This window comes from Simochromis diagramma, unplaced genomic scaffold (assembly GCF_900408965.1).
Source record: "Simochromis diagramma unplaced genomic scaffold, fSimDia1.1 OVJJ01000320.1, whole genome shotgun sequence".
NCBI lineage: Eukaryota > Metazoa > Chordata > Actinopteri > Cichliformes > Cichlidae > Simochromis > Simochromis diagramma.
In genome coordinates this window covers 13,146,982-13,157,834 of record NW_024386773.1, presented here as the reverse complement: position 1 = coordinate 13,157,834, position 10,853 = coordinate 13,146,982, and the positions used below count along the sequence as shown (strand labels likewise).

Sequence of the window (10,853 nt, the reverse complement as noted above, 5' to 3'; positions counted from 1 at the left end):
CTGAGTAGTTCAGAAACTGCTGATTACAGGGAATGGTTAAAAAAAGAGCAAATATCCAGTGAGCAGAAACTCTGTGTTAATGTTTGATGTCAGAGGTCAGAGTAACAACATTCAGATGGTACGCTCATGCAAACATGAAAGCAAAGACCCATCATGTCTCTTATCAGAGGTTCAGGCTGCTGGTGGGGTGATGTTGGGCATATTTTCTCAGCATACTTTGGGTCCCTTAATACCAACTAAGAATTGTTTAAACACAGCAGCCTACCTGTGAATCGCTGCTTTCAGCAGGATCACACCGTGTCCCAAAGCTCAGACCATCTCAGACTGGTTTCTTGAACATGACGATGACTTCCCTGCAGTCCGGTGACCGCCACAGTCACAAGATCTCCGTCCAGGCGAGCACGTTTGGGATGTGCTGCAACAGGAGAGTTACATGAAGGATGCAGCTGACAAATCTGCAGTTACTTTGTGACGCTGTCATTTCAACATGGAACAAAATCTTTGAGAAGTGTTCTTTATATTTAATCTCTGCCATGAAGAATTGAAGCAGTTCTGAAGGAAAAATGGGGTCCAGCCTGTTACTGCCAAGGTGTACCTAATGAAGCGTCTGCTGCGTGTTTACAGTTACATTTGATTTAATTGGAACTTTAATAAGAATCTATATGTACAAAAGTAAAAGCAGCATCTTTTATTGCTTTAGTTTTTTATTTTCTTTGTTAGACAAGCAAACAACAAAAAACCCACAAAGGACACAAACCAACCAAACACCAGTGATCTCAAACACAAGCTGACTTTAAGGCCGACGCCAACAGGAAGCAAACTCAGATCCTGACATGCTCAAACAGATTTATACAAAAGGCAGAGACACAAGACGGCAGAAAGATTTTCACTTAGATTAACTTCTAAAATAAAAAGTAATCTGGAGTTGCTGAACTAAAGCAACATTTCATGTTTTTCTCTGGTTTTCTTTGTTTTGTTCGTTTGTTCACTTTTTTCCAGGAATCCAATTCTGGTCTTTATTTGACCCAAAAAATGTTTGTGCTTGAATATTGAGGTGAAATTAAACAGCTAGTTATAAAAAACCAGCACGAAACAAAGAGTTAAAGAAAGAAATGTTCACAAAACAAATGTAGAGATTAAAGAGAGCCTCATTTTGAGTGTATGGATTTATCCATGAATCACTCGTTGAGTGAACTGACATGCTGCTCAGTTTTGTTTTGTTTTTTAAACTCAAGCATGTAAATTATATTAAATCAAAGTAAAAATTCAACAGTCTCAAGGCTGAAGAAGTTTGGCTGTACCAAAAATAAACCTGCAAATGCTTTCTGATGTTTGTTGTGGTTTCCATATTCAGCAGTTTATGAAGAATCAGTCAAAGGTTGGGAAATCAAAGAAGCATTTAAAAGTGTCTCTGTTACATTAAAGGAAAAAAAAAAAAAAAAAAAGAGGTTGTCTGGTCTCCAGTGACTTCGACTTAATTTCAGGCAGCAACAAGCAGCTCATGCAAATAATTCAACAACAACAATCAGGCGCCATTATTTTAAATATGTGTCCCCTTTTTCTGAACGTCGAGGGATCAAAACCAGTTTTTATATTCTGACAGCCCCACAGTGCATCCACAGTTGGTAGGACAAGGCAGAAAAAGCTTTGCCTGTAACACAGCAGGAAATGAATTGTGCTCATGAGTCATCATCTTACAGAGAAACACAGGAGACACCAACCAGCTTAAAGGGGCGGTTCAAACAAACTCACAGGTTCTTCCTCCGGCCTGCACTGATATCCATCCACCTTTATCAGTTTGGTCTCAGACATGCCTACAGCTGCTTATTACTGCAAAGTAACAGGCTGATAAAACACGAGCATGTCAATGACTGTAACCACAGACCTGATGGATGATCTGCATCACAAAAAGGCTCAAAAACAGTGTGAACACAGAGAAATGATCCAAATTAGCTGAGCTGTAGACAGACAACGGTCAGCTACAGCTTCCCAAGGTGGACAATTCGAATTTCAAGCCACAATCAAATCCAAACAGACATAAAGGAAAAGTGAACCCACTGTACAGTTCTTATGAAGGATGAAAACAGCCACAGAGGGCAGAAACATTTCTGCAGCAGGCTGTTAACATGTTTATTTCTGCTATGATGCTGCGGACCGAAAGGAAACTGGCCATGTGACTAAAACATGGCTGGTGGATAAAGAGCACCGCAGGCCACAGGAAAATGTGCACATTGTGGATTTGAACCACCCGTTAAATACAGCATTGTGTGATGAAATCCAGCTGAAGGGTTTCCCTCTGGAAGCAGCCGTTCTCACATTTTTTCTAAAGTCCTGTTTTTGACACTGAACTTTTCAGCTGAATGAATCAAAATATACACATGCAGCCGAGTGTTGCTCATATATACAGACGTGACCGTGTATGAAGGAACTCTGAACCATCTACAGCGTTTTCTAATTGGTTCTGCCATTATTTCACAGCCCTGAGGAGTTTTTATGACCTGAGAAGCTCATTTTCATCCGGACACACACACAAACCGTCACCTCGCCGACTGACTGCGTCACCGCTAAACCTACGTAGAAAAATATAAACCGTCCCTTATTTTCTCTTGTGCTGGACCTCCTAAAGGAATGTCAGAAGTTAAGTCTTCTTGGCACTTTTTCAGGAGCGGCCTCGTCGAGTCCGCTGTGCCAGATCAAACCCGGGGGGATAAAAGCTTTGTTGAATCTGCTCCATAAATCTGTCAAACCAGGTCTGTTTTTTTAGAGCTTATTTTAGGAGAGATAAAGAAAAATACTGGATCTGAAATGAAAATCCAAACAATAAGAAGGGCACTGGTGGTTAAACAAAAAGGCAAATGTGCTCATATTTCACATTTTGGTGCAATCAACAATCAGAACATCAAAATCCAGAAGTTTTAGGATCCCAAACTTCATGTTTTACTTACAAACCATCATCTGTGCTTTCAAAAAATGACTTTGTGGAGAGATGGAACAGTTACCAAGTAAACGGATATAAGAAAGATGAGATCTCCTCGTCTATCGTCCACTGTCAAACATTTATAAGGAGACATTAATAAATGGTTCCTAACACACTGTAAGTGCCCACGATACGCTCATTTACAGTTTCATCGTTTCATTTTGCAGCAGACTACGTCTACATGTTTAATGTTAAAGAAAGCAGGATTTTCCTCACAGGCTTCACTGATACAGAACCTCTGGCCCTGCTGTGATTGGTCACCTGTCTCTGCTGTGATTGGTCACTTGGCTAATCGAGAATAAGGCACTGTCAGAGAACGTCTTTGTAGGGAGTCGTGCTGAGACGATCCAAAATGAAGGAGACTTCATTGAGCTGCAGCCAAAAATGTAAAATTTGCAGGGTCAACATTTTTGATAGACGGGCAGGAGAGTGTATATAATTCTACTTTCTCTCTCTAAATATTTTTAAAACAAGCTCAGCTGAAGTAAAATACCTTTTTGTAAGTATTAGAGACGTGACAGGAGCGTGCACCACGAGTACAGCAGCTTTGATTTCAGTCATGAAGCGAGCAGGAGAGATTTTTAGATACAGTCGCCTTCAATCACCACCGGCTGCTTCTGTTTGTGCTGTGGTTCAACCACACTGCTCTGGGAACGGGCATAGTCGAGGAGGCCGTCCTGACCAATCAGCACGTTTTTAGCACAAGGCGAATATTTTAACTCGAAAGAAAAAAAAAAATTAAATGGCCTGAGTGTAATTTTATTTTATCAAAAAACAAACAAACACAAAAAAGTAAAATGAGGGATTTTCTGTGTAGAGCACAATCATTTTAGCCCCCGAGCTCCACACACTCCACTTCACTCAGGAAAATCTGTCTACTGCCCCCTGCTGGACTTTAGGGAGTTTCTCTACAACGAGTTTTGCTTCAGTTTAGCGAGAACAGTGAGCGAAGTTCATCTGAGGACGAGTCAAACCAGCGGCCAGGCGGCCACTGTGCCCCGTGCTACACTCAGAGACCCACTCAAACAAAGGAAACGTATAAAAAAATAAAAAGGGCACTTCATTTAGTCTGCATGTCGACAACAATAACTCCTCCTGTGCTGTAATGACAGGATACTGATGACGTACTGTAACACTGGAGTTATGAATGTCGACACAAACTGGAAACACTTGAAAATGTCTTTTAACTCCTAATTTACAGTGTGTTAGAAACATTTACTAAATATTGACATAGTTCTACAGATTTGTAATTTCATGTAGCCAGATTTCTTTTTTCTTTTCTTTTTGATCATCTCAACCTGTCAGATTCATCTTCTGACCCACAAGCCGACAGACAACCGAAACCCAACCGAACAAACCAATCAGAGAGCAGAATCATCACCTGTGAACTGTAAACACTCCTCATTAACTGGCCCAAGAGCTGAGATGACGATCGCATAATCTTATAAATATATAAAACTGGAAAAAAGTGAAATGATGTGCTCTACAAAGCAAAGAATACGTCTGGTTCACGAACCACACTCTGCACTAACTGATCCCATTTTTCTGTCTTCTTTACTGAAGTAATTCTGCAGGCTGGCTTCATGCTGCAGCTGCAGGAGTGAGAGAAATGTGCTTCAGCCCACAGAAGATCAAAGACAAAAGAAAAGATCTAGTAACAGTTTGGTCGCGAGGCACAAACACAAAGTCCGATATAATGAGTAGGACTTCAATGTAACACCAAGTTATGAAATGTAGAAAACAGAAACGCAGGGACATGTACCAGATTAGAGAGTTTCCTCAAGCAGCTTTGAAAGAAACCTTAGCTTTGGAGTTCAGAGCAAACTGTGTGGAAACACAGAATATGTGCAGCATCTCTCAGATGACCAGTCGAGTGGAAGAGGAGAAAAACTGGTTATCTCCTCTGCTTTTAGCTGTGAATTCAAATTCAGTGATTTGTTGTCTTTTAGAGATCTTTGGAAAAGCAGACGTGCCGACAGAACCCGGTTTTATCCACTGTCCATGTTACATTTTTGTGCATTTTTCAAGAATGAAGATTCATCCTGTTCTATAAAACACCTCGCTGTCAGACGCAGAAACCTAGAAAAGCTCAGCAGCTTCACCAACAATGATGGCAAGAAGTTAAGTAATAGACGAGTACCGAAGTTTAACAGTCAGCAGTTCAAATGATGATGTACCACATGATTACAGACAGGACCTGACGGTCTCCAGGTATGTTCACCTGTTCACCTCCTTAAAGCAACTGTGTGCAAGCTTGAAATAAGCAGAAAGAAACTCGAGTCCAAAACTGCTGCTGATGATACTGAAATGCAAAGAAATGTCACAAACAGAAGGATCATGGATCTCAAGCAGACAAAATAAATGTCAATGATATTCAGCTGAACAGCTTTTCTACAGTTTTTCTTAGACAAAGGTCCAAAAACTCAGCAGGCAGACGTCCAACCGATAATCCTCACTCCCCAAACGTCACATCACGCAGAAACTCCAGCAGCCTCGGTGACGTTCCTCCAAACTGCTGCGGGAAACGTGAGAGAAATCCTTCAGAACTTCTCAGAAGTTCGGCTGCCTTCGTTTTTTGGCCTCGATGGCGTCGAGGATGGGCTGCCTCTTGGCCTGGTAGCGCTGGCGGATCTCCTCGATCTCCTGCTCCATCTGAGGGTCCAGAGAGGCGAGCTTCAGCCGCAGATCCTCCACCGACCACGTGCTTACCTAGAGGAGAACACATTGAACTATGTTAAGGCTGCTGTTCTTATTCATCAGCATCGAGGACCTCGGGTGTGTGAGACGGAAAGTCAGGGCACCTCATTAAGAGCAAACATTTATTTTCCCCGAGTTTGACGAGCGTTGACTTTCAGGCTCCTCTCATGTGGAACCAGCTCACAGTTTGGCTTCAGACTCCCTCCCTGCTCTCACCTCTCTGCTTTAAATTATAGTTCAGGCTCAATGAGGTCACACTGAGTTGGTCACATTTACAAATTTCAGAGAAAAGTCTGAAACATTTCATTATAAATGCGGAAGATTCATTCTCATGAACTAAAAAACAAAAAATAACGGTTATCACGTTACGAGAAACACAAAGTTTTCTGAACACTGAACGTTTGTCATGAGTGAACTCTCACGGTCAGCTTTTGATACACACAACGCGTCACAACGACATTCGAAGCAGGATTTGATGACTTGAGGGTCAAAGATCAACGCGGACGCAGTCCATTAGTGGACGCTGACAAAAACCTTTACCGCGCCCTCAAAGTACGTCACACATGACAGCAATAACCAAAGTGTCTGATGAAAGTATCTATTTTAGCAGCTTTCAAAGGATGAATCTATTGACTTGTATTCAATCCCTCCTCTCTCGGCTGCCGGCCTCAGACAGGGACCTGGTGCTTGCTTTAGCTTTTCCCCAGGGGATTCCCCCTCTCAGCTTTTACCAGCAGCACAACACTCTCAGGCTATTTATTACCCAGAATCAATAGAGCTAAAATAACGCCGCCGTTTGAGTCCACTAGACAGATAACCGTGAACAAGGGAAGGTCCTACAACTGGACTCCAAAAAAGCGGCCAAAAGGACCAAAAGCTCACATCAACATTTGCTGCTGATATGTCCAGTTTATTCAATATATTTACAGTAATCAATCATGAGTATTGCTTACAGGAATCATCCAACTAAAGCATTTAAAAAATGGGACAAGACCTTCTTTGATTTATGGACTCATCAATGAAGAAGTAAAATTAACCAACAAATATATTTTTTATGTCAGAAGCATTTTAACTTTTGGAGAAGGCAGCTTAATTATTAAACTAGCCAATAAATTATTAATCGGTTATTAAACTAGCCAATAAAAAAAATACTCACTTATTGAATAAATGATGAAGTGCATCAAAGCAGCAACGGGAGGTTTTAACTGGAATATTAAGATGTGACCTTCGGAGCTTTATCAGTACTTTTGCTGATCAGCAGGTTCAAACCCAAAGTGAAAGTGTGCTTCACCTAAACACAGACGCACATCACACCTGTGCACCTGCTGCTGTTATTAACAGAAGGATCGCTCGGCTCCTCCCATCACAATCCTCAACACTGAAACCTGCTTGGACTCCAGCGGTCGGTGCGCTCGACTTCACAGCCGACTGAATTCATTCAAACTTCAACACAAATTAAAACTTTGACGACTTCTTCACTTAAACCAATAAAATCACCTGATGCACTTTGACACATTTGACACATCACACTCTTGACTTTGTTGTAAATTTCGATGCCGGGTTTAGGGAGGAGTCCCTCTTTAAGGATGCGGTCATTAAAATGAAAATATGAATTATCCATAATGTTGTTATGAGCGCATTCTTTTCAGCTGCAGCTGTGATGCATTATTTTGTTGAGCAAACAACTACAAAGAAAACACACTTTGGTTATGAAATATTTAGCACCTGAGCTAACTGCTTACAAACCGTCTGCTCTCTCGGCTTTTCCACAGCACGCTGCATAATTTGACCAAAAACACAGAGCCGCCCTCTAAAGGGAACGACATCAAAGCACTCGGTGGCTGTACAAGAAGAATGGGGGTGGGCTTTCCCTCTCCACCTATCCTTATCAAACCGAAGGGTATTTAAGGCTGCTGTGTGTATCTGTAGTTTTCATATTTTGCTGTAGTGGTAAACCCACAGCTGAATTCTCCCTTTTCAGCTCATCTCAGCACTTTTCTGCCATTTTAATTCCCTTTCATGCAGAAACAGTTCTGCGAGATCTCAGCAGCCAAACACGAGTTTGCAAAAACAGTGGAGCATTCAGCAGCTGAAGAGCTAAAGGATTTCACTGTATTGTTGGCTGCAGATACAAAGCTGCTCATCTGTTCTGACATTGTTGCAGCTCGTCCTGCCAGCTCAGAGCTTTCTATGAGTACACAACTTCTTAAGTGTGCGCAGACCACAAACGGGGCTTTGCTTGTAGAAATGGATGTACCGTCACAAGAACTAAAGATTCCATTTCAAACAAACTTCAGTGCAGCTTCAAGAGCAATCAGGCTCACCAACAGCACTATTCTCTCATCTGTTTCAAACTGTTCTAAGCAGGACAGCGTTATAGAGTCAGTCTGCTCAGGAGCAACCAGAAAGAGCACACTGCCCCATCAAGTGTTTCCTCACTTCTTCACTCCGGGACAGATTTTGTTCGATTCACATCTAAACATGAAATAAACAATATGAAAAAGCAGAACAGCTGATTACTGGTAATAATGTAACTCAGTATTTCAGTTCACCACAGAACTAATGTAACAGTGTTACCAGATTACTTATTCTCAGTAAAGCATTATTTGCATGATTTTTTAAGTAAGGATTAATATGCGTTACATTACTTCTCTTGAGTAATGACTGAAACTATAGAAATGATCAGCTGTGTCAAAAACCTGCGGCAAATCCAGAAAACGAGCAGCACATCAGGATGCTTTTCACTCCCTTTCTTTAAAGCTGTATTTACACTTTAACAGCAGCATTTCATGTGCTGGGTTCTCTAAATGGGGCTAATTATCACAATCATTAATTAAAGATTGCAAACTTTTGCAAAACAACCCAAAACAAAACAGAACTTCGATATCTCCGTGGGATCCTGATATCGGATCTCACTGTTGGTCAGAGTAAAATTCAAAGTAAAAGTTGTTCTGCTAGTTCATCAGGCCCTGCAGAAGCACCAGGCTCTAACTGCTCTGGCACAGCGGTCCCCAACCCCCGGGCCACGGACCGATACCAGTCCGTGAGTCGTTTGGTACCGGGCCGCGAGAGTTGAGGCTCGGGTGTGAAATTTATGGTTTTCAGGGTTTTTATCGTTAACTCTGTTTCCCTGGGTCTTTTTCCGTGTTGTAGTTGTGTCTTATTTTGAAAGAAATATTGATGTGTTACCATAGCAACCAGAGAGCATTAAGGGGCAGAGAGGAGGATGTTACTCTCAGTGTTGTTGGTGCAATTTCAGGAGGACGCTGCTAATAAAGTTACACAATTACACATGTTTCTGAATTTATGTTTATTTTTATATTTACAAAATGCCAAATACCAGTTTTTGTCTTGGTCGTATCATTTTATTTTGTTGTATTTATCCACGACACCTTAAAGGCCGGTCCATGAAAATATTGTCTGACATTAAACCGGTCCGTGGGGACCGCTGCTCTAGGGTTCTCTGAGCCTCGATCACACAGAGGTCAAAAGTTGAGCCATAGACTCCGAGTAGCTGAAGCGAGCCTTCTGTTCAATAGCTGCTTTCATTCCAGACATAAAGACTCAAACAGGAACCTCTGGAAACAAATCCATGTTCATTAAAGCAGTGGAGAACGTCTGATTTTCAGTTAAAGTACAGAAATCTTTAACAATGAGCGCCTGCTGGCTCTGGCTGTACTCAGACATTCAGACGTGTTCCCACCAAGTCTGACTCCCTCTCGAACTATGAAACGCATGACGGCTCCCTGGAAGAGGTTTTGAACCCTTTATGCAAACTTTCCATACATCCACAAGCTAAAGCTAGGGTACTCCTAGTGCTGGTGTAAGACACGGATAAATGGGAGGGTGGTGTCAAGAATGACTAAATTAAATGGGTTAACAATAACTGTTCCCAGTGCTGATCACCAGCAGGGTGTTTGAGGAAACTGCTACTGGCTGAAGGTGGAGGAGGCGGGGGAAGGCACAAAGGAGGGACAACCTACTGAAGGAGATACAGAAGCCTGGTGTGACAGAGGATGAGGATGCCAGGGAAAGGTAATAAAGAAAAGTTGAAAGATAATGTCTGCTGAGATTATAAGATGAGTCACTAAAGCAGGGGTGGGGGGAACTCCAGGCCTCAAGGGCCGGAGTCCTGAAGGTTTTAGGTATCACCCTGGGTCAGCACACACGAATCACATGAGTAGTTCATTACCAGGCCTCCGGAGAACTTCAGGACATGTTGAGGAGGTCCTTTAGCATTTAAATCAGCGGACACCTCAAAAACCTGCAGGACACCGGCCCCTGAGGCCTGGAGTTCCCCCACCACTGCACTGAAGCCGCCATCAGGAAAGCAAACAAACTCCAGTGGTCTGTGTGTGTGTGTGTTCGTGTGTGTGTGTGTGTGTGCGTTGGCATGTCTCTTGAAGTTGTTTAACAGTTACGTTTTGACAGATCATGTGACGGATGAGGGCTCATTAGACAGTGACTGGTTTCAACCTGCATCCGCTGACCGTCTGTCAGCCAAGAACATGGACTCCTTTACATCTGAAGAGGAGAGAGAGATAGAGCGAGAGAGAGAGAGAGATAGAGAGAGAATGGAAAAAAGCAGCAGGAGGGATGAAAAAAAGAAACCAATAAGTGAAGAACAAAAATAGACGGGAATGAAAACAGAGAAAAAGAGAAAGCGCCGGGTGGTGCGCGGGGAAGGTTGTTCTACGTCTTCTCATGAATAATGCAGGTTAGTGCTTTCCTCCATATGTTCTTATGCTGCATTGTCACACTACTAAGGAGGTTAGAGCTAAAACCACAGCTCAAATGGTAAATATTAATGCAGGACAGCTATATATAGACCTTAAAATCCTATACAAGATGATGACACACCTTAAAATAAAGGTGAAAGGCGATTTATGCAAACACCTCTGCCATGTACGATGGGGATACTATTAGCAAGGGTCTACAGAGACGAGAGTGAAAGAGCAACCCTGCGCGGGAAGAAATAAACCTCGAAAAGATTTTAAAAAGCACATGTATAAATCACAAACTGCTGGAGTTTTCAACGAGCCTACATGACTGTCCCGGGTAAGAGCATTAAAAAAACATCTGATAGCAAAATACAAAAATAGAAGAGCCGACATATCTAAAATTAAACACAGTCAGCATGCGGCTGTCAACAAGCTGTCTCAGTGTATTAGAGATCCAA

The 10,853-nt window shown here is 42.1% G+C and overlaps 1 protein-coding gene across 1 annotated transcript in view; it reads right to left on the bottom strand.

The window, feature by feature from the left end:
• Nucleotides 1-1,227: 1,227 nt before the first annotated feature.
• The window catches only part of LOC120720051 (serine/threonine-protein kinase 4-like), a 44,831-nt gene continuing 35,205 nt past the window's right edge, over nt 1,228-10,853 (bottom strand). The window contains exon 11 of the mRNA XM_040009661.1: nt 1,228-5,686. Coding sequence (XP_039865595.1) covers nt 5,528-5,686 — 159 coding nt within the window. The 3' untranslated portion in view covers nt 1,228-5,527. The remainder of the gene's footprint in view (nt 5,687-10,853) is intronic.